Source organism: Mesoplodon bidens (assembly GCF_964165515.1).
Source record: "Mesoplodon bidens genome assembly, chromosome: 7".
NCBI lineage: Eukaryota > Metazoa > Chordata > Mammalia > Artiodactyla > Ziphiidae > Mesoplodon > Mesoplodon bidens.
In genome coordinates, this window is record NC_138164.1 from 4,068,152 (window position 1) to 4,096,060 (window position 27,909).

At 40.0% G+C, this 27,909-nt stretch overlaps 1 protein-coding gene across 4 annotated transcripts in view; it reads left to right on the forward strand.

Annotated features, from left to right (window-relative positions):
• ZBTB44 (zinc finger and BTB domain containing 44) overlaps positions 1 to 27,909 on the forward strand; it is a 71,273-nt gene that overhangs the window by 31,114 nt on the left and 12,250 nt on the right. For all 4 annotated transcript variants that reach the window (XM_081239191.1, XM_081239192.1, XM_081239193.1 and 1 more), the window contains exons 2-3: positions 10,479 to 11,551; positions 26,436 to 26,520. In XM_081239191.1, coding sequence (XP_081095317.1) covers positions 10,534 to 11,551; positions 26,436 to 26,520 — 1,103 coding nt within the window. In that variant the 5' untranslated portion in view covers positions 10,479 to 10,533. The remainder of the gene's footprint in view (positions 1 to 10,478; positions 11,552 to 26,435; positions 26,521 to 27,909) is intronic.

Consider the following 27,909-nt stretch of genomic DNA (forward strand, 5'->3'; position numbering starts at 1 on the left):
GCACGAACCCGTGTCCTCTGCATCGGCAGGCGGACTCTCAACCACTGCGCCACCAGGGAAGCCCCCGAAAACATTTTGAGGTGAATTAAAATGAAGATACAACGTACCAAAATTTATGGTATGCAGCTATAGCAATGCTTAGATGGAAATTTATAGTTGTATATACCTATATTAAGGAAGAAGAAAGATCTCAAATTAATAACCATCCTTCCCCTTAAGACACTAGATAAAGAAGAGGAAACTAAGGCTAAAGCAACCAGAAGGAAGGAAGTAATAAAGATTATAAAGGAATACTATAAACAATGAACCATCAGAAATGAAATTAATGCAGTTCCATTCACAGTAGCATCAAAAAGGATAAAATACTTAGGAAATAATTTAACAAAGGAAGTGCAAAACTTGTACTTTGAATACTACCAAACGTTGTTGAAAGAAATTAAAGATGGTCTAAGTAAATGGAAAAACACCCCATGTTCATGGATTGGAAACCTCAGTGTTGTGAAGATGGCAGTACACCCCAAACTAATCTATAAACTTGAGCACAATCACTGTCAAAATCTCAGCTGAGGGACTTCCCTGGTGGCGCAGTGGATAAGACTGCACTCCCGAAGCAGGGGGCCCGGTTTCGATCCCTGGTCAGGGAGCTAGATCCCACATGCATGCTGCAACTAAGAGAGAGTTCACATGCCAAAACTAAGGAGCCCGCATGCTGCAACTAAGGAGTTGACAAGCCGCAACTAAGACCCAATGCAACCAAAATAAATAAATTAATTAATGAATTAAAAAAAAAATCTCAGCTGATTTTTTTTGTAGAGGTTGATACCCTGATTCTAAAAGTTACAAGGGGGGCTTCCCTGGTGGTGCAGTGGTTAAGAATCTGCCTGCCAATGCAGGGGACGCGGGTTCGAGCCCTGGTCCAGGAAGATCCCGCATGCCGTGGAGCAGCTAAGCCCGTGCACCACAACTACTGAGCCCGCAAGCCACAACTACTGAATCCCATGTGCCTAGAGCTTGTGCTCCACAGCAAGAGAAGCCCATGCATCACCACGAAGAGTAGCCCCCGCTCGCTGCAACTAGAGAAAGCCTGCACGCAGCAACGCAGACCCAACGTAGCCATAAATAAATAAATAAAGTTACAAGGAACCCAGAATAGCCAAAACAATATTGAAAAAGGGACAAATTTGTAGGACTCAGACTTCCTTATTTCAAATTTACTATGTAGTAGCAGTAATCAATAAGAATAAGGATAGACATATAGAACAGTGGAATAGAATTGAGAGTCCAGATGTAAATCCATATATCTATGCTTAACTGATTTTCAACAAGGCTGTCAAGACCATTGAATGGGGAAGAATAGTCTTTTTAACAAGTAGTACTGGGACAACTGTGTAGCCACATACAAAAGAATGAAGTTGGGCCTTTACCTCACATCATATATAAAAAATAACTCAAAATGAGCTAAAACTATAAAACTGCTAGAATAAGACAGAGGTAATTCCTCATGACATTGGAGTTGGCAAGGAATTCTTGGATATGACACCAAAAACACAAGCAACAAAAGAAAAAAGTAGATGTTAAACTTCATCAAGATTAAAAACTTGTGCTTCAGAGGACACCAAGAAAGTGAAATAACAACTCACAGAATGGGAGAAAATTTTTGTAAACTGTATATCTGATAAGCAACTCGTATCTAGAATAAAGAACTTTTACAATTCAATAATAAAAAGACAACCCAGTTAAAAAATGAACAAAGTAGCTGAATAGACATTTCTCCAAGGATGATTTGCAAATAGCCAATAAGCACATGAAAAGATGTTCAACATCATTAGTTATCAGGGAAATGCAAATCAAAACCACAGTGAGGGGCTTCCCTGGTGGCACAGTGGTTGAGAGTCCGCCTGCTGATGCAGGGGACGCGGGTTCGTGCCCCAGTCCGTGAAGATCCCACATGCCACAGAGCGTCTGGGCCCGTGAGCCACGGCCGCTGAGCCTGCGCATCCTGAGCCTGTGCTCTGCAACAGGAGAGGCCACAACAGTGAGAGGCCCGTGTACTGGAAAAAAAAAAAAAATTAACAATTTCTTGACACTTTCAAGTAGTCAATAAAAACAAATTTCCAATTATCTCATAAGTTTATTCTTTAAGATATGCACAAAGTTCCCCATTCTGGTTCCCCCTTTATCTCTTTCTTCCTTGCTGTTTTTTTCCTTCCAAGTCTTTTGTCCTGTAGAGTTTCTCAGTCTAAATTTTGCCGTTTGCACTGCAGTGGTATAGCTTAATATATTTCTGTTCCTCTGTATTTACTGTGAATTGGTAGTTGGATCTAGAAACTTGGTCAGATTTTTGTTCAGTCTTTTTTGCAGTGTCTTACTGCTCTTTCTGTGAAGTTATAAACCATGACGATTAATGCCTCTTTATTTGGGGGGGGCATGCAAAATGGTGTTCTTCTAATTCTGACATTCTTTCTTCATTTATTAGCTGGAATATTTCTATAAAGAGAAGCCTTTCATATTCTATTTGATTACTTAAAAACACTTTATATTGGAAAGGCAGGATAAACGCTTTATTCCCCCCCCTTTTTTAATTAATTAATTAATTTGTTTGTTTGTTTATTTAGGCTGCACCGGGTCTTAGTTGAGGCATGTAGGATCTTCATTGTGGCATGTGAGATCTTTTATTATTATTATTATTATTATTATTATTATTATTATTTTAAATTTAGTTACACTGGGTCTTAGTTGCAGCTCGTGGGCTCCTTAGTTGTGGCATGCGGCCTCCTTAGTTGTGAACTCTTAGTTGCAGCATGCATGTGGCATCTAGTTCCCTGACCAGGGATCGAACCTGGGCCCCCTGCATTGGGAGCACGGAGTCTTAGCCACTGGACCACCAGGGAAGTCCCTCTTTCCCTCTTTATAAAACCAGTTTTCAAAATAATTTTTTGGTTCATTAGCATCTTTAAAGGTGATGGATTAGGTTTGTTTTTGTTTCTAGTGTCATGTGAACTCATGAATGTATTTCATTGATTCAGTTTACTGTTCCATTTTTTGCCATTGGGAACCTCCTCAAAGTGACTTGCATTTTGGCATACCCCTAGTGATCTTTGATAGCTTCCTTGCATAGCTGATAAGATGCTCCAGGTGGACATTTACTGCCCCCAAAGTGCAATCTGCCTTTTCTCTAAGGAGCCATGATTTCTTTTAGTGGGAAATGGAATTTGAAAGCCAGTCTGGGTGCTAGGGATATTCATGGCTGAAGATGAACTACGTTATGAGTTCATACTGATGCTTTTAATTCAAATTCAAGGCTGTAAATTCAAATTGCAACTTTATCTTCACCTTTTAACCACTGATAATGAATAGATACAGGCACTTTATATAGCCAAACCAGATAGAAATTTCAGGACATATATCTATCCATTCACGTATTTCACTGCTTCTGTATTATGCTAAATACTGGACAGGTTAAAAATGTAGATTAGACACCATAAAATGTTTTCACCGAATCCTTTTGCTCTCTGCTTGCTCCAAGCTTCTCACAGCTTGCTTTTCTGCCTCTGCTCCCTACACATTCTTTAGATGTCTTAGGCTCTAACAAATTCAACAGGATGAAATTTGCCAGTGACTTACGTAAAACCCAGTATTTAGGTCCAGCTCCGACCTCTTCCCTGAACTCCAGGCCAGAATGGGCAACTTCATATATACATGTACTCTCGGATATTCCTCTCAGAAGTATTTCAGATTGTATGCTTAAAACCAAAATATTTCTTTTCATTCAAATATAAGCCCTACCAAAACCAGCTCTTCCTCTTTCACTGCCTTGTTTGGTGAAAATACCATCCACTCAACCATCCATGTCAAAACCTAGGGTTACATTCTTGTCTGCTACGACTCCCCCATCCCATCCCCAACACAAAATCATGCCTAGGTGGTTTTACCTCCTAAATATTTCTCAACTTATGTTCTCTATCCTCACTGCCACTGACTTAGTTCGATTTTATCTTATCTTACACTTGTACTGCTATAACAGCCACCCTCTAGATTGCTACCAGGATAATCTTAAAATGTAGCTGTAAATAACACTGCTCTCCAATGGTTCTCCAGTGGTTACCTATTGCATAAGGTCCTAGGTCCTTAGCATTGGTATAAACATAAGTGGCCTCAAACAAGCAGTGTTTCAAGTCTCAATTCCTCTGTAAAATCAGATTATTTTATCATCTTACCTCATGTGAGATAACATATCTGAATGTCCTAGTGCTGCATTTGCTACTGTACATGGTCAACTAGTACAGATACTTCATATGTAAATTCCACCTGGATATTCCTATTAGAGGCATCTTAAATTCAGTATGTCTCTCTCGCTAACCTTCTTTTCTGTCCTTGATTGGTTTTAATTAGAATATAGGGTGGGAATGAAGTTATCTCAGTTCAGTTTTAGCATAATTAAAACCTTGTTAGTATAATTTGGAAAGTTAGTGTCCAGTTTTGAGATGTGGCTGGATATTTAAACATGCAAATTCTTATTAAATATCAAGTTTCACATCCTTGCAAAATAGTTTCAAGGTTAGCAGTCTCATTACTTTCTCTTTAATCATCTGAGGCAGCCACCTCACTTTATATGCTGAAGAGCTACTCCATTTTTTTTGTTTTATTTATTTATTTGTTGGCTGTGTTGGATCTTCGTTGCTGCACACGGGCTTTCTCTAGTTGCGGTGAGTAGGGGCTACTCTTCGTTGAGGTGCACAGGCTTCTCATTGCGTTGGCTTCTCTTGTTGTGGAGCACGGGCTCTAGACGTGCGGGCTTCAGTAGTTGTGGCGTGCAGGCTCTAGAGCACAGGCTCAGTAGTTGTGGCTCATGGGCTCTAGAGCGCAGGCTCGGTAATTGTGGCACTCAGGCTTAGTCACTCCGCGGCATGTGGGATCTTCCTGGACCAGGGCTCGAACCCATGTCCCCTGCATTGGCAGGCGGATTCTTAACCACTGTGCCATGAGGGAAGTCCAAGCTACTCCATTTTAATCTCAAATCCTCTGATAATTTTTATCAGTTAATCTTTACATCAAAATATACATATTCAAGATGTGCTCTGTGTCATATAAGAAATAGAGTAGATATTTTGAAATTTTATCTCCATTTCATTTTATTCACACTTTTTCTAGGGTAATAATAGAAGCTAACATTTATTGAATGTTTACTTTGTGCCAGGAATTGTGCTAATTCAGTCCTCTTGACTATCTTGAAAGTGTAATTTCCATTCCTGTTTTACAAATGAGAAAACTGAAGCATAGAGAGATGAAGTAACTAGACTTAAGATTTAATGCCTGAATGGTAAATGGAAGAGTCAGAATTCAAAACTTAGTATTTGTCTAACTTAAACTATTCTAGCAACTGGGCTATATACCTTATTTGGTAAATGTTTTTCAACCCAACTGCAAAACAGAATCATAGGATATTTTTCTCTCCTTAAAGTATATGTTGTTTAGCAGCGGCCGCTTTCATAAACACGTATATACTATTTCATAAGTAATTTGGAATAAAAGGGATGGGAAGGAAACTTTCTGAATTACTCACTAGTTCAAATTGCAAACTATTACAAAATACATTTTTATTTTGAATGCTACATAAATTCTGCATTAGTAATTGGATTGAAAAAATATTTATTTGAGAATTTTAAATGAGTTCCAAATTAAATATATAACTACACACATACATATTCATCTACACGCATATGGAGAGATACGAGGTTTTTTTAAATAGAATTATCTAATTTATAAAAATTTCAGGATATACCTTCTGGCTTCTGTACTACCCATATTATGTATGACTTTTTCAAATAACATAATTTCATCCCAAGTTTTGCCACAATGTATGTTACTGCAGTATTTCTAAATTATATTTGTCTGTGTAATTTATTATAGAGTATGTCATGAGACTGAGTTTGCACAGACCTGTGTTGGGAAATTAATGTAATAAATACATGGCATACAGGGCATTTCCCAGTCTAATCTTCATCTTCCTTCCATTCCATACCTCCATCTGTATTATACTTTGTACCATATGTGTGTAACCATTACATTGAACAAACACAATCTACGGAAGGTACTCAGAATCCATTTTATTTTTGTCTTCCACCATCCATATAAATTTATTCTGTGGGGTTAATACTCCCTCCAACCTCTTGAAGGGCAAGTCTTAATAACTTTTCTGGTTACTTTCAGGGAATAGAAACATTATTTTCGAGAACTAATAAATTTAATTCAGAGCTAAAGGTTTTCTTCTTTGCCCACCTCAGGCTTACTGTAGGTCTGCAGTGGAAAGTGAGGTTTGTTTGGCTTCCTTTTTCTTTCTGTTTTTCCTCTCTGCCCTTTTATTCCTCCTCATTTGCTGACTGTGGTTTCTGGCCCCTCCAGGATTGAATAAGAAGAAAAGGTCTTTAATAACAGTAGCAGCAGCGGCTGATGTTTCAGTAGCATTTATTTCGTGCTAAGTACTGTTAAAAGCACTTTATGTGCATCAGGCCAGTTAATGCTCAGAGCTCTCTGAAGTAGGTTCTGTTATCCCTGTTTCACTGCTGAAGAAATTACGGTGAAGTTTGGTGACTTACCTAAGGTCCCACTGCTACACATGGCGGTACCAGGATGTTCACCCAGCATTTGGGCACCAGAGTCTCTTCAGCCACTCCGGGCGCTGCTTTTATATACTGTTGGGAGATGGTAAGCATACTTCGTAGTCTTGGCCAGAGTTTAAATCAGACTTGTATCCATTAGATTTTTTTCAAGTGTGACACATTTTCCGTAGACCTGAAACAAAGGGCAAACTTGCCTTAACCCCTTTCCATTAAGGGGGAGTAGAAGGGAGTGGGAGAGGGTTTGAAACTCACAACACACTGATCACTCTGCAAAGTCCTTTTCTAATATTTAACTCTTTGAACGTTGAAGGTGGGTGTAACTCAAGGTTGAAACTAAGTTTTCCCCTGCCTCCATGCCCAGGTGGCCTTGCACCTCACTTTGGATGCAGTATCTGTTGTTTGGGGCCTCCACCCAAACCAAGATTGAAATGTTTTCAACACCCTGTTGCACGTGTTCTCCAAATATACTATTTAATTTCTTGCTTTCGCACCTTTGTTCATGAAGATGGTCCCTGGATTATGAGTGTCACTTGCTTGAAGGCATGTTCCTCCCTGAACCACGTGATCCCGATCAAACTAAGTGCTCCTGATGGCCTGGCTTTTAAAGAAGCCAGTTTACTGGGGTACAGCAAATGAACAAAAAACTTCAAGTAAAGCTTTCCCATTTTTTCCCCTCTTCATCTCATTCCTGTGAGAGAGAAATCAGCAGATACGTTAAATGGTAGTTTGGTCAGGTCAGTCTTAGCTGCCTGGTGTATCGTTGTAATTGCTTGTCTTTGGGAAGGCGCACGGGCAGGTTTATATTTGAGATGTCGCCTCTGATTGGTCAGGGTAGTTACTTCAGCGGCTTTACCTGGCTGGCTCGGCACAGAGCTTCATGCCATTTATTGTGTTATCAGACCAAGAAGAACCTCAGATTGGTCATTTTGTCTTCTCATGTTGGAATATTCAGTGAATTTTTTGTATTTATTCAGCTGGAAATCTTTAGGGTGTCTTTTTTAAAAATCTTTTCCCCTTCACATGTACATTTACTTACAAAGAACATTCGAAAGTGATGTTTATGTAGTGGATTGATGTTTGAACTGACGACCTCTGCATGCCCACATTTAGAGTAACTTATAGTGCCATTAACAACAATTTGCCAGTACGGTGCACACACTGTACGCAAGGCACGTCAGGATGGTGAGCACTCACTGAGATCGTGTGAGGTCCCATGAGAGCCTGGCACTCCCATCTGCTTTATCACCCAGCAGAGTTCTACTTTCATTACACCCTGCCCTCCATGGTGCCTCTCCTGCCCTGCACATTCAGAATTACATTTTTCTTTGTTTGCTTTCACATAGCACTAGCTGTGTAGTTTTAATTAGGTACATGTGTTGTCTTCATAAAGACTGCAAGTTTTCTGTGTTTTTTTTGGCTGCATTGGGTCTTCGTTGCTGCACGTGGGCTTTCTCTAGTTGCAGTGAGCGGGGGCTTCACACTGCAGTGGCTTCTCTTGTTGCGGAGCATGGGCTCTAGGCGTGCGGGCTTCAGTAGTTGTGGCACGCGGGCTCAGTAGTTGGGGCACACGGGCTCAGTAGTTGGGGCTTGCGGGCTCTAGAGCTCAGGCTCAGTAGTTGTGGCACATGGGCTTAGTTGCTCTGTGGCATGTGGGATCTTCCTGGACCAGGGCTCGAACCCATGTCCCCTGCATTGGCAGGCAGATTCTTAACCACTGTGCCACCAGGGAAGCCCAAGACTGTAAACTTAATGAGGTCAAGGACAATGTTTCATTTTTAATTGTGTTCCTCTCTTTACATAATAAAGTTCCTCACATCTAATCAGTCGATTATTGAATTAAGTTTTCAATAGTATAAACAAAATCAGTCAGTAGTATGATTTGACTGTCAGAATACCAGGTTTAGTCTTACTAATATTTGTACCCAGACAAGGGAGGTAAAAATAGTAAAGTTATGCTCAAGTTATAATCCTGCCATACTTGTCATATTGTGTACGACTCTGAGAACCAGTCTTAAAGGAATATGGGAAATGGAGATTGTTGAGAGCATAGCAAGGATGTTCATCAAATTTTAAGGAGAACTTAAAGGGACAAGGGATGTTTAGCTTAAAGAATAGAACCTTAGGAAATAATGGAATGTGATTGCCATCTTCAGTTTTTGAAAGCTTTTTCAAGGGGAAAGAAGAAGTAGACCTACTCTGCATGACTTTGGGGTTCGAACCAAGAGGAACTGAAACCCTAGGGTTTTGCAGCAGTATGGTGCTTTTTAAAAGAAAAAAATTGTTTAATGTGCAAAAAGAAGAGAATAAACACCCATAGTCTACCAGTGATTCCCTTGAATATGATGAAAGCTACCATCAATACACACATTCTTGTGTGCAATTTCAGAAGGATCATGGCATCCTTAGTGAATCCATGAATCTCTAGTTAAGACCTCATGTTCTCTTGTTCTGTGTGTGTGTGTGTACAAATATAAACATATGTTATGTATTTCACAAAGATGATTATCGTCTATATACTCTCATCACATTTTTCTCTAAATACATAATAATGACCACTATTGAGTGTTCACTGTATTCAGTAATTGTGCATTCGTTTAATACTCAGAACCACACATTTTTCCAGGTCAATTAAATATTCATCATCTTCAACATCATTTTTAACTAGTGGCTATATTTTTGAGGCATTTGAAATCTTCTTTATCTAGAGATGATTTACAAAAAGTGTTTCCCCGAATTTGTTTTGCATTTATTTTACTACTTTTTTTAAAAAAAAGAAAAGTTATTTGTCTTAGATAAAATAATTGATGTACATAGCTATGTGTTCTTGTATTGGAAAAGCAATCTAACAGTCAAAAGACCCAGATCTTAGCTTTGTTTGTCATTTGTTAGCCATTTAACTTCTCTGAGCATTAGTGTTTTCTTATCTTTATCAAGGGCCTAGTACAAGCCTCCGTGACTTGCACATAGAGGATGTAAAAAGAGTTTAGGGGGAAAGTACTGTAAAAACTTATTTAAAAGTATTATTAGATTTGCAAAATTAGAAGTTATTTAAGAATGTCAGTTTTTTACATTTTTAGTGAATAAATGTAAAATGTGATACAGGCAAACCAACTTTTTTTTTAAGGGAAAAATCCAATCAGTTGATTACTAAACATTATTTGTTTTATAAATTTTCTTTCAGAAAGGTGCTTTTATCGTGTTCGAAATCTAACACAATAGCAGCAGCTGCTTTCACTTGAGTGCTCAGCATGTGTGGCGTGTATTGTCTCATTTAGTCCTTATAACAGCCTTGGAGGAATTGTTGAAGAAAGAAGGCAGACCTATCACGTCATAAAACTTAGACTCTTGGTCACTTGTATTTACTCGCTTTATATCCTAAAAGAGGCAGGATAAAGCATTGAGGTTAAGAGTGTAGGTTCTGGAGCCAGCCTGACTGGATTTGAACCCTAGGTCTGCCACTTAATAACTTTCTGACTTCAGCAAGGTAGTTAACCTTTTTCTGTTAAATGGGGATAAAATGTACCTACTGACATTATGACAATCAAATTATCGAATGTGAAGCATTTGGAACTATATCTGGAAAATAGTATTCTATAATTGTCATTATTTGCAAACTATTATTATTTAAAACTATGCAGCTCATTAAGTGTGATAATAGCTCACAGACTCCACTGATAGGACACTTTAGGGGACAGATATGGAGAATGTAGTTTAATATATTTCTTACCTTGAACTAACTTTCTCACTACAGTCTTTCAGCTTGTTGATTTAGCATGGTGGCCTCATGAAAACGACCTAAATCACCTTTTATTTCAGCTACTAAACCATCAATTAATGCTTATTTTATGTATCTTTTAGGACATTCTGATTCATTTGCATCCTTGAAGAGCATCGGTAGAAGAGGAAGGAAAAGATGGGTGTGAAAACATTTACTCATAGCTCCTCTTCCCACAGCCAGGAAATGCTTGGAAAGCTAAATATGCTTCGAAATGATGGACATTTTTGTGATATCACTATTCGTGTCCAGGACAAAATCTTCCGGGCACATAAGGTGGTACTAGCAGCTTGCAGTGATTTCTTTCGCACCAAACTTGTAGGCCAAGCAGAGGATGAGAACAAGAATGTGTTGGATTTGCATCATGTTACAGTGACTGGCTTTATACCCCTTTTAGAATATGCTTACACAGCCACTCTGTCAATTAACACAGAAAATATCATTGATGTTCTAGCTGCAGCCAGCTATATGCAAATGTTCAGTGTTGCTAGCACCTGCTCAGAGTTCATGAAATCAAGCATTTTATGGAATACACCCAACAGCCAACCAGAAAAGGGTCTAGATGCTGGACAAGAAAATAACTCTAACTGCAATTTTACGTCTCGAGATGGAAGCATTTCTCCAGTGTCTTCAGAGTGCAGTGTGGTAGAAAGAACCATTCCTGTTTGCCGTGAGTCGAGGAGAAAGCGCAAAAGCTACATTGTTATGTCTCCTGAAAGTCCTGTAAAGTGTAGCACACAAACAAGTTCTCCACAGGTATTGAATTCTTCAGCTTCCTACTCAGAAAATAGAAATCAACCAGTTGACTCTTCTCTAGCTTTTCCCTGGACTTTTCCTTTTGGAATTGATCGAAGGATTCAGCCTGATAAGCTTAAGCAAGCAGAAAATACCCGGACTTTAGAATTACCTGGCCCATCTGAGACAGGTAGAAGAATGGCTGATTATGTGACTTGTGAGAGCACAAAAACTACCTTACCTCTGGGTACCGAGGAAGATGTCCGGGTCAAAGTAGAAAGGTTAAGTGATGAGGAGGTCCATGAGGAAGTATCCCAGCCTGTCAGTGCATCTCAGAGTTCACTGAGTGATCAGCAGACAGTGCCAGGAAGTGAACAAGTCCAAGAGGACCTTCTGATTAGTCCGCAGTCTTCCTCTATAGGTATAGTGTCTTCTGTGTTTTCCATAATGCTATGAAGTCAAGTCTAGCTTTTCTTTTTTTAAAAGATGTAATTTAATTTTCTTTTTTTTCCCTGCATTGGGTCTTTCTTTTTTTTTTTTTTAATAAATTTATTTATTTATTTTTGGCTGCATTGGGTCTTCGTTGCTGCACGCTGGCTTTCTCTAGTCGCGGCGAGAGGGGGCTACTCTTCGTTGTGGTGCGCAGGCTTCTCATTGCAGTGGCTTCTCTTGTTGCGGAGCATGGGATCTAGGCGCTCGAGCTTCAGTAGTTGTGGCACACGGGCTCAGTAGTTGTGGCTCACGGGCTCTAGAGCGCAGGCTCTGTAGTTGTGGTGCACAGGCTTAGTTGCTCCGTGGCATGTTGGATCTTCCCGGACCGGGGCTTGAACCCGTGTCCCCTGCATTGGTAGGCGGATTCTTAACCACTGCACCACCAGGGAAGTCCCTGCATTGGGTCTTTGTTGCTGCGCATGGGCTTTCTCTAGTTGCGGCGAGCAGGGGCTACTCTTCGTTGCGGTGCATGGGCTTCTCATTGCAGTGGCTTCTCTTGTTGCAGAGCACGGGCTCTAGGCATGCGAGCTTCGGTAGCTGTGGCTCACAGGCTCTAGAGCGCAGGCTCAGTAGTTGTGGCTCATGGGCTCTAGAGAGCAGGTTCAGTAGTTGTGGTGCACGGGCTTAGTTGCTCCGCGGCATGTGGGATCTTCCCAGACCAGGGATTGAACCCGTGTACCCTGCCTTGGCAGGCGGATTCTTATACACTGCGCCACTAAGGAAGTCCCTAAGTCAAGCATTTTTTAAGTGCTTATTAGATAAAAGTTTTGTGCTGTATCCTATAGGAAATATTAAGTAGAATAAAACATGGTAACTGGGTTTTTTAGATGGTATTAGTACTACAATATTTTTTTAGTAAGTCACCCACGGGGAACAAAGAAAATAGTTGAACAGTATCTGATGGGACACATATATGATGGCACAGTTCATATATCTGTGATTTGTGAATTACTTTCAATGCAAAAAATACCAGTTTAAAAAATCCAGTTAGTGTTTTATTCTTTATTAAAATATTTATTGAAAACTTAACCATGTGCCAAACTTGGGGATATATGATGAAAAAGACGTATAGTGCCTGCGTCTGAGGAGTTAATAGTCTAATTGGGGAAGCAGATGAGTAAATCAACAATCAGCACTAGACTAGAGGTAGGAACAATGTGTTACAGGTTCACTAAGGAAAGAGCAAGTTAACACTGTGTATTTGAGCTGCATCTTACGTAATAAGTAGGAGTTTGCCCAGGTGAGGGAATGACATTTCTTTGAAAATGTATAAAAGCACAGAGGTGTAGAAGAACATTGCATATTTGATAAAGCAGTGAATTCAGTGCACAATGATGTGAATAAAGCATGGAAACTTACAAGTATAGAAAATAATGGGAAATAAGAAAAACGAGCAGTTGAGAACATGTTGTGAAAAGCCTTGAACACTAGTTTCAGCTAGGAGTGCATTCAACTGCATATAACAGAATCCCTTCAAAATGGCTTAAACCAAATGGGATTTTATTATTATTGCATAAAATATTCAGAAATAGGAAGTCCAGGACTGGTAGAGTGGCTCTACAGTGACCTAGGCCCCTTATATTTTTATAATCCACCATCCTTAGTTTGTCATCCTTATATTTATTGCTTCATGGTTATAAGATTTTTGCTTCATCTTTAGCCTCATATTCTAGAAAGGGGTAACTCTTGTATGGAAAATGTTCATAGAAGTCCCCAAAAAACTTCTGCCAGTTTATGTCACGTCATCTTTCCTAGCTGCAAGGGAATCTGGGAATACATGTATATTAGTTTGGTATGTAACTGCCTCACAAAATTACAGGAGAATGGATATTGTATGCAACTAGCAGTGTCTACCACAGCTTGGCCAAGCAAGCTTGGGTTTTATCCTAGTGGTAATAAGGAGTCTACCTTAAATGAATGAAAAATAAAACATTTACAGATATTTTAGGAAAATGAATTTGATACTGGTCAAATTCATAGGGGGTTGGCTGGGGAGAGACAGTCCAAAAACCAGTTACAGTACAGTTGTCTTTGTATGAATGAAGATGCTTAGCATAATACTATAAAGAAAATGGATATTAAGAGACTTTGTAAAGGAAGAATCATTACTACCTGATGATGTTGAATATGTGGTTTGAGGGAATAAGAGGGTCAGGGTACCTGGATGACTAGGAAAATACTGATAACATTATATTCATTGATTATAAGTCACAGTTTTTCATATTTTATTATCTCTAAATTCAGATATGTTTTGCAATTAATAATCTTTACAGTTACTTTTTCTTTCTTAATGGTACAAAAAATAATGGTAATCGTACACTCGATAGGAATCTATTAGATGCCATAACTACTATGAAAATCATTGGGAGGAGGTGGGAGCCCAGTTTTAAGAGTAAGTCAGCAAGGTTCCGTGTGAACCATGCTTGGGTGATGACCAGGCAACATGCCACAGAGCCGTTGAAAGGCAGGGTGGGTGAGATCAAGACTGGAGATTACCAGTTTAGGACTTTTAGCAGTGACAGATTGACTCTCAACAGGAAAATGTGTGTAAGAGCCAAAGCCAAGGAACTGATCCTTGAGAAGTATCTATGTTCAGGGAGAGAAGAAAAGCCAACAAAGATCAATAAAGAGGATTTCTCCAAAAGATTGGAGAACCAGGAGGGCCCCTTACCTTTGTTAATTCCTTGGATTTTGATCCACCATATGAGTTTCCCAGGGCTGTCACATACTGGGTGATTTAAAACAAGAGAAGTTTATTTCCTCACAGTTCAGAAGGCTAAAAGTCTGAAATTCTGGTGTTGGCGGGGAAGGTTGTAGGGAAGGATCCTTTCCTTCTTCCTAGCTTCTGACGGTTACTAACATTCCTTGACAGTCCTCAACATGTAGCTGCATCTCTCCAATTTCTGCTTCCATCTTTATGGGGCCTTCCCTCTGTCTCTGGCTTCAGCACCAAATCTCCCTTCTAAGGACACCAGTCATTGGATTATGGCCCACTCTACTCCAGTATGACCTCATCTAACTTGATACATCTGCAGAGACCCTATTTCCAAATAGGGCTATATTTACAGGTACTAGGGGTTAGGACTTGAGTATGTCTTGGGCGGGGGGGGGGGGGGGGGCGGGGGGCGGCGGGCACAATTCTACTCATATACCTACTAAAGATAATATTCCGAAATTTGGGTCAAGATACTTGTGCTTTTCAAGTGACCACACACTCAGTAATATATTTGATGGCAGGAGATCCTAGCTATTTGACAATGTAACCAAGTTTTTGTTAAATCACTAACATGTTTAATCTTGAAAACACCTTGGTACCTTCTGAATAATGAACTAATAAGTAATTACTATTTTAATTATTTATCTGAGAACTTAGAAGCCAAATATTAATCTAACTGATTATCTTGCTAACTAGATATGTGAAATAGCCTTATTTTACCACTCTCAAGTATATCTAATCAGTTCACATTTTGCCTTTATTATATTATTAACATGATTAAATAGAGAAGTTAGGAGCATAAGTAGAATAAGCCTTTCAGTTTTATAAGAATACTTCCTTTCCAATATATACTATTACAAATGTAGGTTCTGTTACAAAGCAGACATACAAAGAACTCTGATCTGAATATCATATAATCAGATAATCCAAATTAGGTTTTTTTCCCATTTCTTCATAGCAAATGTACTAATCACTCTCAACTAACCTATCTTAACTCCAAATCTGTACGCTAAAATAAAGCCTTACAGAAAAAAGTTAAATTCCTAAAGTATACTAGGCAGTGAAAATTGTAGGAGGGAGAAGAGGAAGATGTGTGTGGTACTTTTTATCCATATTCCATAAGAATACTTCATAAGAGTACTTAATTTTACTAACTTATTAAAGATGATATATAGCAGGTAGTTTGTCATTCTAGAGACTGAGAGTATAATACTGAATATACTCATTATGAAATTCTAAAATAATAATTTAATTACTAATGAAATTAATTCAAATAAGATTTTACCTGTTCTTTTTATTGCCAGTTGCCCAGCAAAAAGTTATAAAATCTGACACTCCCAATAAATACAATAAGTACAGCAAATTTAAGAGACAAACAATTGCTAAGTTTAGATTGGGTCTTGTTTCTCAAAAAGCTGGCCATCTATATCTGGTATGGTTTAAGGAAAATTTGTTTAAGTGAGAAGGACTTCATGATAGGGCTTCATTATTTGTCTTGAAGTATTCGATTATCTGTATACACCAAAGATAAAATAGTTTTAGATAATCCACAGTTTACTAGGCTAACAAAGAAATTCAGGGTTTTTTTCTAGACTCTAAAATCTGCCGTTAAAAGAGAAGTGACTGTTATGAGGGTCAGTTAAGATGTTGAGAAATTTGACAGTTTGTGTATGAATAGTGAATAAACTTGTTGAGGTGAGCAGTTAGAATGATGGAAGAATTTGCGACACTGAGCATATATGCAGTATAGCGTAATGATTAAAAGTTCAGGACTTGGGCCTCCCTGGTGGCGCAGTGGTTGAGAGTCCGCCTGCCGATGCAGGGGATACGGGTTCGTGCCCCGGTCTGGGAGGATCCCATATGCCGCGGAGCGGCTGGGCCCGTGAGCCATGGCCGCTGGGCCTGCGCGTCCGGAGCCTGTGCTCTGCAACGGGAGAGGCCACAAGAGTGAGAGGCCCGCATACCGCAAAAAGAAAAAAAAAAAAAAGTTCAGGACTTGAAGTCAGTCAGGTTTGGAGTCTGCTACCAGTTTCTGCCACTTACTAGATGTGTGACTTTGAACAAGTCACTGAACCTCACCAGGTTTCCATAACCATAAAGTAATGGTAGTATTACCTATCTATTAAGTATGTCAGTGCTCTCCAGCAAGACCACCAGGAACACACCTGTAGTTGAACAAGTTGGGGTGGTGGTTTTAATACCTGAAAATCCCAAACAGTTACTTAAATATACAGAATGAGTTAGTGTGCAGCGGGCATATGTAAACCCTATGTCCAACATAGAAGTAGTATCCTAGTAGTGGGCGTATTGGAAATGTAAGTATCATTCATTACAGCAAGAGTGAGCCAGTTTTGGTCCCTTAAAATGGACAGATTCCTTAAGTGGAGTTAAATAGTTCCTGCAAGCCAGGCTCAAGTGTCTCTGAAGAGAACAAACTGGCTATCGTAATCAGGATGGTCCCAGGATTAGTGTCTTTCTGACTGAATAGGTTTTGCTGTTAGTATTGTAATGACTTCAGCAGAAACATGTTAATTTGAGGTCAGGGTCCATTTTTCTATGGCCGAAGCCTGGGATATGATAAAATATTCCCTCTAAAAGGGAATCTACCTTCTGTAGTGCTTAAAAGAACAGTTATTAAGTTTTTGTCAGCAGGGTCAGATGGAGGATCCAGCAATCTGTTAAATTCAGATCAGTAACTATGGTCTGGGGCGGGGGGGAAAGTACAAGAGTTTTGTTTTTTCTTAAGTGGCAGAAGGAGATCTTAGGAGTTCAAAAACAATAGGATGAAGATGAAAGATCGTATTGGTTTTAAAGGCAAGATTAATAGTAAAGAGTACTGAAGAATCAGAAAATTAATCTGATTTTGTCATCTTGGGTAGGAACTGTCCACTTTTGAAGTCAGTATCTTCTGGAGAATCCCTTAGAAGGAATGGATGCACAGGAGTTCGAAGGGTGTGATACGTGTCTTTTAAGTTGGGAAACATGAATCCAATGAATGCTACCTCAAACTGTTACCACTGAATCAGTTGTTAACAATATCTGATCAGTTCCTTTCTATTGATAATCAATGGAGAGTTTTCTCTGGCGCCATCTTTTCCAGAAAACCAAAACTCCAGATTTTAAATCATTCATAAGCTCTTCTCTGTTTGTGATAAACCTGGGGTATCATTGTAGTATCAGTTGGTAATCGTGTAGAACCTAAGATTTAAACCAAAATTCCCACTTGAAAAAGGCAGCCTACTGTTAACTCATAAAGAGTCGACTTGTGGGTTGTAGAGATGATTTGTCTTATTGCCATCAAGGCTCTTGGCAGTACTTAAGACTGTGGAAGTTAAGAGGGTTTTTAAGTGCTTTGATAAGTATAGTTTTAGGATCTCATGTGTTCTCTTTATTTCTCTCTTGAAGTTTGTGGATGATGGGGACAGCGGAGAGTCTGAGTAAAAGATCAGCTTATAGAGTTCTTTCAGAGCAACATCAGTGTAATGTGTGGTCCTGTTACTTGAGAATAGTTGGGATTTCCCCAGTCAGGAATACAGAATCTATTAATTTTTCTTTTGCCGTTACAGCATAGCTCTTTAGCATGAGGATGTCTCAATCCACCCTAAACATAAAGAATCATCAAACAAACTCATAGCTCATTTAGAGGTGTTTAAAGATGTACGTCAATGCTTGGTTCCTATCTTTGTCTTACCAATGTTGTGTCATTGCCAGGAAGGCCATGCACTGGAAATACCCATGGGGGTAGCTCTTGAAATCCCCGCCCCAGTGTTGGTACAATATTGATGTATCTCAGATGGACAATCTTGTTCATGTCGGAAGCTCCCTGCAAAATGGCTAATTCCAATTCCAAATTGTCCTTGGTGAAATTGAGTCAATTGAGAGATAAGTGTAACGTGTTAGGATTACGGAGAAAACATGAAGGAAACAGATGCTTGGCCTGGAAGAGATGCAGTTTCAGATTGAGATGACTCATGAGAACTGCAGTGGTCCATAAGAATAATGCTTGTGTAACTTTTTATTTCCAGTTGCAGAGGCCAGGGACCAGATGAAACCCTCCTGGTTCTGGGCATTTGAAACTAAGCAAAGCAGTTCACACAAAGACAAAATTGAAGTCAAGTCCTAATAAGGTTTTTTTAAACATCTTTATTGAAATACAACTTACATATCGTAAAATTTGCCCATTTAAAGTGTATACTATAGTGGTTTTTAGTATATTCACAGAGTTGTGTAATTATCCCCCCGAAAAGAAACCCTGTACCCCTTAACAATGCCTCTCTTCTAGTCTTACCCCTATCCCTAGGCAACTACTAATACACTGTCTGTATAGATTTGCCTGTTCTGGATATTTCGTATAAATGGGAGTATGCAATATGTAGTCTTTTCTGACTGACTTCTATCACTTTCCATTATATTTTCAAGGCTCATATGTCATACCTTGTAAAGTTGTGAAATGTTTTTGCCAGTCGGAGATCTTCTGAACTCAGCCTCCAGGGCCAGTTCAGATGGACTAATCGGGTCTCTGTCCATCCTCTCATTACAGTGTATTTCTCTTGTAGACAAGAGTCAACACTAGATAGATAGATCATAGGAGCAGGTGTTAGAAGGCCAGAAAACAGTTTCGTCAGGGAACAATGACAAGTCCAACTGGATAAACAAAATATTCCCCAAAGACCTTTTTCTAGGAAAGCAAAATAAGCCCAACACTGAAAGGCTTCAGTGAAATATTTGAGCTCACTTGAGCATGAACTTACCTCCCAGCCAAAGGCAGGTTGCACCTCAGAAGGACTTTTAGATATGCACTCTGTTGTCGAGGTTCCCGGTGCAAGCCAGTAAGACCTTCAGCCAAATCTCGATGAGCCCTTTATTTCTGCCAAAGCCCTGTTGCCAGAGGCCACCAGGAGCATACCTGGTTAAACAAGTTGAGTTCAGTACCCATTTGAAGTGTGGGAGATCACACACCATGGGGTCTTTCGGGCTTCTCAGTAAGAGGGTGTTAGAAAGGACTTATTAGAGGATTTGGGCTTGTGTTACGTGATTTCAGGACAGCTGCAAGAACAAAGGATTGTTTGTTCAATCCAATTCAAGTAAGTGGGGTTTGCTCGGGGACTGGTGATGTCAGAAAGCATAAATAACTCTGTGACTGAGAATCTTAACAAATATCTAGGAATGCAGACCAAAGTAAACCTAAAGCCAACAGGGACTTCCATTAGCTAGAAAGGGGAGGTTTGGTATTTTTGTGATTGCACAGTGACCTTGTTTTTGTCTGTGATTAAAAAAAATTATGTGTTTGAGACCAGTGTGATCGGGTCTGATGCTGGTGTTCTGCAAGATTGTTTTATGTCCAACAATAAACACCGGGCCTAGCTGTGAATATACCAGGCCCACTCCTAAATGTCAGTGTCAGGCCAGTTCCTCTTTCTCAAGTATGAAATGAGGTATTTAAAACATATAGAACTGTGGCTGGAACATGATAAAAGCTCAGTAGTGGCTGGACCACTGTAATTATTTTTCACCACCAGAAGGGTTTTTGCAAGTGTCTTAAGTACTTAAACAATAGTTAGCGAAAACAGAAATCAGTTTGATGGAACAGAAGCTATCATACAGCACTCCTTAATGATGGAAGAGAGTAGATTCTCTCTTGATAAAATAGCCCTTAACATACAAAGCTCATTGTCTATAAATCAGCTTTACTGTTTTATAAGAGAGAGGGTTCTGTTCAGAATTCTTAGTCCTCATTACCACTGAGAGCAGAATCCCTATCGTTTATTTATTTATTTAATTTTTATTATTTATTTATTTATTTGGCCGTGCTGGATCTTAGTTGCAGCACGCAGGATCTTTAGTTGCAGCATGCAGGCTCTTTCAGTTGCGGCATGCAGGATCCAGTTCCCTGACCAGGGATCGAACCTGGGCCCCCTGCATTGGGAGTGCAGAGTCTTACCCACTGGACCACCAGGGAAGTCCCAGAATCCCTATAGTTTAGAAAGGAAACTTCATTTTAATAATTTAAGAAACATCACTATCACCTCAGCAAAGTAAAATTGCTGGTATAGCCTGCTATTAAATCAGTTCAGTTAAAATTCCATAAAATTAATATGGTTGCTTGTGCTGTCATGGGCAGAAACCACCATCTCAGGAAAAAGTTTACAAGATTTATTTGTGCTGATGGTTACATAAGTGATATAACACTATGTGTTATAATGTCCACAGTATGGATAGATTTCTAAAAGTCCGTTTTAACTCTTAATTTAGCTTGGTGTTATTTTTATTTTTAGCTTTTGGCACATCTAATGTGCCATGGACTAGAAGAGAGTACCCTTTGTTTTACTTTCCATGCTTACTATCCATCAAATTAGGGATCTAGAGGCCAAGGTTTAGATATTTTAGAATGGAAATAGATTTAAGAGGGACCATCTGCTAGATATGTCTTGTTCTCCATTTTAGTTCTTTTTGACCAGCCTTTTAAGCAGACTCCTGGTAACACCAGAACCAATCCAAAGCACAGTGGGTTTCATTTCCACCTCACCATGACCCCACTCCCTCCTAAAAGTATTACAGTTTACTTCATGGTCAAATTTCAGTTAGATCAGTCTTCCTGGCCTGCCCTAATCACACCTCCAGGCCTTTTTTGCACGTCTTTACCTATAAGCTTTAATGTTGCCTGCGTTCTGAAGAACTGCAGAATACTATAAAGTCGATTTTTCTGTGTGTCCATGGTGACCAGATCCAAATACCAGGATTTTTCCGGTTTTTAATCCTAGGACAGATTGAAATGTTAGTGTTTAGTTCCCTCTTTAAGGAAAAAAGTGACAGTGGGAAGATACTGACAAGTGAACAGCTCTTTCTTAAGCAAAATGCAACATTATCTGGTCCTCCAACCCACATCTGGTTGAAAAACAAATGAGAAGGATCAGGAATAAGTTGGATAAATAGGCATAGGGAAAAAGCATAAATGTTTTTTGATAGTAAGGGAATGAGAAAAAGAAAAGGCATGCACAGAAATGCCAAACACACACCAGTAAGGGCGAGATGGGGGTGAGGGGACAGGAGGAATAGAGGTGCAGTTGGGGATGAATGTAAACGCATAGGGTCTTGTCTCCTTTCAAAAACCTCTATCAGTGTATTAGAACACAGTATAACAATTGGTGTTCTTGATGATTACAGTGAGTCATCAAGAAACAAGAAAAGAATTATATTTAGTATTATTTATTTAAGAAGTCAAGGCAAAATACAACTGTCACAAATTTTCTAGTGCAAATTATTTAATAAAGTAAGCTTGGATGCCTTAAAAGGGATTAGGTTCGGTTTTTGGAAAATTTTACTTAAGTAGAAAATGTATTAGGTTCCTAATGTCAGCAAATTCAAGTGTTCCAAGGGGGAAAACTGAAGTATCGGATTCAAAATTTTCACTGGGAGGAAGTTTCATCCTATGTATCTGTTAACAGATGATATTTATTAAATGTTCACATGTATATGGTGTTGTACAGCTGTTACAGTTAGTACCTTTTAGCTTTCATTAAAATACTGCAACCAGAAGAGTGCTGGCCGTAAGGACTGCACAGCCGCAGAGGCGCGTTTGTTCACTTGGGGCAGCACAGCTTATTCGCACGCCATAAAGACATTGGCCAGCTTTAGTACCTGATGAGAACAGGCGAGGCTGGTTGGATCTACCCTCCCACTGAAAACAACGTGATCTTTTTAAGTCACCTTTTTAAAGTATTTGAAAAGATGGTTAGGGAACTGCCAGGTTAATTTTAGGGGGGAGTCTGACGCAGAGAGGTAAGTACATATCAGAGCACTAAAACCAGTTTTTCCGTAAGACATTTGCCAAAACACAAGAGGGCTTTGGTTCATCAAGTCGAAGAGTGAGGGAAACAGAGGTCGCCCCAGAGCATATGAAAGCTGTGAAGTCTTAAAGAAGTTGCCCCACGCATTAAACACTAGGACTCAACCTGCTCCCCTTCCTCCAGACTCCAGGGGACTCTAGAAACAGCTGCCTTGGCAGTGGGCCGACTAAGACATGAAAAGGGAAAAGGGGGGAAAACGCATCCCTGAGAAGTGGTGGGCACAGACCAGCCTCCTGCAGATTTACATCCTGCTTGCTTCTTGCATGAGTAGGCCAACGAATCTCAAACAGTGAATTGGGTTAGATAGGGCCTGCCCTCTAGGAACCTAGCAGAGGCAAACAGAAAGCTTTTCTGAAAGAGGGCATATTCATCCTCCCCTTAGCAAATCAGTCTCCTGCAAATCATTTTCAAGGGCAGTAACCACTGTCAGAACAACCAGAGCACGCAGGAAACATGGATATCAAGCATTTTGGCAGCAGATGGGATTTCAGCAGAAGAGAGAATTGGTGAATCAGAAGATAAATTAGAAGAAATCACCTGAGTGCTGCACAGAGAGAGAAACTATTAGAGTTCTCCAGAGAAACAGAACCAGTAGGATATATATAGATAGACAGAAGGGGGTTTATTAGGAGGGATCCGCTCACATGATGATGGAGGGTTGGAAATGCCATAGTCTGCTGTCTGCCAGGTGGAGGCCAGGAAGGTCGGTTATGTAGTTCCAGCCCAAATCCGAAGGCCTGGGAACCGCTGGCCTGTTAGTGTCCAAAATCCCAGTCCGAGTCCAAAGGCCCAAGAACCAGAAGTGCTGGTGTTCAAGAGCAGGAGAAGATGGATATCCCCGCTCACGCAGAGAGCAAATTTGCCCTCTTTCACCTTTTTGTTTTGTTCAGGCCATCGCCAGACTGGATGATACCCACCTGCAATTGGTGAAGATGATCTTCCTTACAAAGTCTACCCATTTAAATGCTAATCTCTCTGGAAACACCCTCACAGACACACCCAGAAATAATATTTTACCAGCCCTCTGGTCACCCCTTAGCCCAGTACATCGACACATAAATTAACCATCACACAGACAATGGTAGGGACTACAGGTGTAAGAGAGAGTAAGGTTTATGGATGGTGCAAACATAGGTATGATGGAAGTCCTAAAAGGAGAGGAGAGAATGGCTGAGAATTTTCCGGAATCTACAAAAGACAACAGTCCATAGATTAGAGGCCAGCAAATCCCAAACTGGGAAAAGATGAAAAGAAACATGAACCTAGACACATTATAGAGAAGATTCCGGGAAAAAACATTAATGACAGATGATCTTCAGAAGAATATCTGACTTTTAAATAACATTAGAAAATAGTGAAATGATATCCTCAATATGCTGAAGGAAATAACTACCAATCCAGATGTCTACACGCAGTGAAAATATCTTTCAAGAATGGAGATAAGACATTCTCAAAGAAAAACAGAATTCAGCAGTATATCATCACTAAAGAAATGTTTAGGGCTTCCCTGATGGCGCAGTGGTTGAGAGTCCGCCTGCCAATGCAGGGGACACAGGTTCGTGCCCCGGTCCGGGAGGATCCCACATGCCGCGGAGCGGCTGGGCCCGTGAGCCATGGCCGCTGGACCTGTGCGTCCGGAGCCTGTGCTCTGCAACGGGAGAGGCCACAACAGTGAGAGGCCTGCATACCACAAAAAAAAAAAAAAAAAAAAAAACGTTTAAGGATAGACTATAGGTAGAAGTGAAGTGAACACAGGTGGAAGGTTTAATACACACAAGAGAATGAAGAGCAAAGAAAGGTAAACATGTGAACAGATGTGGACAAACATTGCTTATATGAAAGAGTAGGGGCTTTATCAAAACAAGTAAAACGTCAGGCAATAATTTGTAAATTGAAGAATGGGTGTGTATGGGAAATGAAGTTAAAATGTTCTAAGATCCTTCTGTTGTCCATGAGGAAGGAAAAGTTTTTAGACTTGGTTAAGTATGTGTCTAATTTCCAAAGCAACCAGTAAAGTGAATAGGAAAAGACTATAATTTCCAAACTAATAGAAAGGGGGAAATGGAATGATTATTATCATTTATATTCAACATGTTGATTCTAAAATGTAAAAAATGCGAAGGGCCAGGAATAGCCAAGATGTTCAGGGAGCAAATGAACAAGGTGAGAGGATTTGATCCACCTCAAATCAAGATTTATTATAAAGCTACAGTAACTAAAGTGTGGCATTCATGCAAGTACAGACAAGCAGAGGGAACTAGTAGGGAACCCAGAAACAGACCCATGCTTTTAGAGCACTGCAGAGCAGAGGAGAAGAGACAGACTTTCCAGTAACTGTGTTCCGTTACAAAATCAACTCCAGGTGTGTTAAAGAAAAGACCCAAGTGCCAAGGGCAAAACCTAGATCTTTCATAAGGTAATTTGAGATAGGGAAGGATTTTTAAAAACAAGCTCTGAAAGCCATAACCATAAAGGAAAAGACTGATCAACTCAATTAAAATATAAATTTTTTGGTCATCAAAAGAAAATGTAAAAAAACAAGCCATGTAATAGGGGAAAATATTTGTAACATCTTTTACCTGCAAAGATTTTGTATCCGAAACATGAAAAGAACTCATGATAAAAAGAACAATTCAATAGCAAGACTTGAACAGGCATGTCACAGAAGAGGGGTTCAATAAATACATGAAGTTAAAAAAATACATATTCTATGACCGAGCAAGTCCATTCCTGATATAGATACCCTAGGAAAAAAAAAAGCATGTGTATGTGCATTGTTACTTGAATATATTCCCTAGCAGTCCAGTGGTTAGGGCTCTGCGCTTCCACTGCAGGGGGCATGCGTTCTCAATCCCTGGTTGGAAACGAAAAGAAAAAAAAAAAATTCCCAGCAGTGTTGCTCATAGTAGCCTGAAACTGTCCATCAAGAGTGAATTGGATAGATGATGAATAATATCTAACTTCATTTACATGTAACAACATGGATAAGTCCACAATACTGAAGGAGAGAAGCAAGACATAAGAATACATACAGTGTGACTCCTTTTATGTAAAGTTTAAACCAGACACCATTAAATGGTATGTACTCTTGCGTACTCTTCGTGGTGAGGGCGTGATAGTAAATATTTTACACTTGACTTCTGTCCCAAGCTCACTTGCTCCACTCTGCCACTGGAGTGAAAGCAACCCTCGATGGTGCTCAGCTGTGTTGTAGCATAAAACAACGCCTAGTTTACGGAAACATGCATTTGAGGTAAAATTACTTTTTAAAAGGAAGGGGGAGGGGATTTCCTGGCAGTCCAGTGGTTAGGACTCTGCGCTTTCACTGCCGAGGGCGCGGGTTCGATCCCTGGTTGGGGGAAGATCCAGCAAGCGGAACAGCACAGGCAAAAACAAATGAAAATAAAAAATAAATAAAAGGAAGCAGGATAAGAAGAAAAGGAAAGAAATGATAACCATGAAAAGAGGATGCTGATGGTTGCCTCCTGAAAGGAGGGGTTTGTGATCAGAGAAGGGTAATGGGAACTTTCAGGATGCTGCCAGGGTTTTAGGGGCTGTGAGGAGGTTTCACAGGTGTTCACCTTACAGCTGTCTTTCTCATTCTGTGTGGAAGTTGTGTGTACAACAAGTAAGTTGTATGTCACAATAAAATAAGTTTTAAAAAACAAAACTTGTCAATGCTTCCTTAAATGATTGTTACAACATTACTTAGTTTGATGTGAATTTTTGTTTAGTTTACATTTGAATTGCTCTTCTTTCTAAAATTTATATCAAAGAAATACTCTTGAAAGAATTTAAGTAGTGATATAACGCTGTTGTTTCACATGTGATTTTTTAAAATCACATAAACATTTAATTAAAATAAAAGTAGGGACTTAACCTGGTGGTCCAGTGGTTAAGAATCCGCCTTCCAATGCAGGGGATGTGGGTTCAATCCAGATCCCACTTGCCACAGGGCAACTAAGCCCATGTGCCACAACTACTGAGCCCGTGCACCGCAACAAAAGATCCCGCACGTTGCAACGAAGACCCCGTGTGCCGCAACTAAGACCCGATGCAGCCAAATAATAAAATAAAATGTAAAAATTAAACAAAAGTAAAAAAGTTATGGAACACTACTACTTCTGACGAGTAATTCAGGGTATATACATCAGATAATCTGTTCAGAGGCTTGGAGACACAGCTTACAATTTATACCTTGGCTTTATTTATTACACCAGAGTGTTGACCGCTGTCTTTTTTATTCACAGGTTCAGTAGATGAAGGCGTCACTGAAGGGTTACCTACACTTCAGAGCACTTCTAGCACCAGCGCTCACGCAGATGATGATGACCGGTTAGTACTAACATAGTACATCGTTCTCTTGTAAGGGCTGTGCTTGTAACTCTAAATCCAGGCATTCTATCTGGGAATTATATAAAAGTTTATTGCGACCTCCCTTTAGTATATTTTTTAGTCATCAGGTAACCACATAAGTTAGACAACTTATAGTACAGGGTTTTTTTTTTTTTTTTTTTTTTTTTTTTTTTTTTTTTTTTTTTTTTTTTTTTGCAGTACGCGGGCCTCTCACTGTTGTGGCCTCTCCCGTTGCGGAGCACAGGCTCCGGACGCGCAGGCTCAGCGGCCATGGCTCATGGGCCCAGCCGCTCCGCGGCATGTGGGATCTTCCCAGACCGGGGCACGAACCCATGTCCCCTGCATCGGCAGGCGGACTCTCAACCACTGCGCCACCAGGGAAGCCCAGGGTTTTTTTTTTTTTTGGCATTTCCAAGACTTCCCAGCCCAGTTGCTTTAAACAGTATCTATATTAGGGGTTGGCAGGCTGTGGACCACAGGCCAATTCCAGCCACCACCTTTATTTATAAATCAAGTTTTATTGGAACACAGACATGCTCATTTGTTTACATATTGTCTGTGGATGGCAGAGTTGAGTGGTTGAAACAGATCATGTGGTGTGCAAAGCCAAAAATAATTACATTTGACCTGCTACCAAAAAAGTTTATCAAACCCTTCTCTATATACTCATGGTTCCCAAGTCATTATCTTCACATTGACCCTTCCTGCTTGATAATTTTCACATAGATGTAGCAGGGCCAAGACTTAATATATGGCCAAGACAGAACTGTAGCCTTTCCCTCCCCTCAGACCTGCTCCTCCAGTCCTCCTGTCTGGGTAAACAGCACCATCATCCCCCCAGTTTCCCAAGCGTTGTCTCTGGGAGTTACACTTGATCCTTCTTTCCCTCACCTCCCACCACCATATTTAATCTTCAAGCAAGTCCCGTCAGCTCTGCATCCATAATGTACGTCTCCTCCTTCTCAGTCCACTTCCCCTCCAGCCCTGCTACTACCACCCCAGCCCAGGTCACCACCGTCTTTCGCCTTTACTACAGTAGCCTTCAACTGGCCCCTGATTTCCTTCTCCCCTACTCCAGTCATTCTCCATGTAGCAGCCAGAATGATTTTGTTTTTTAAACTAAGTCAGATTATGTTGCTGTTCTAAGTAGCAGATTCTTAAAGTTCTCCAGTAGATTCACACTTCAAATCTAAACTCCTCACTGTGCCTTTAAAGGCCTACCTGATGGGACTTCCTTCAGACCATACTCCTCCTTGCATACCATATCCAGCCACGCTGGCCTTCTTTCAGTTCCTAGAATATTTCTAGTCCATATTTGTTCTGGCTTTGGAGCCTGTCTGCCATTTTAGGGCCTTTACTCTGCCTGAA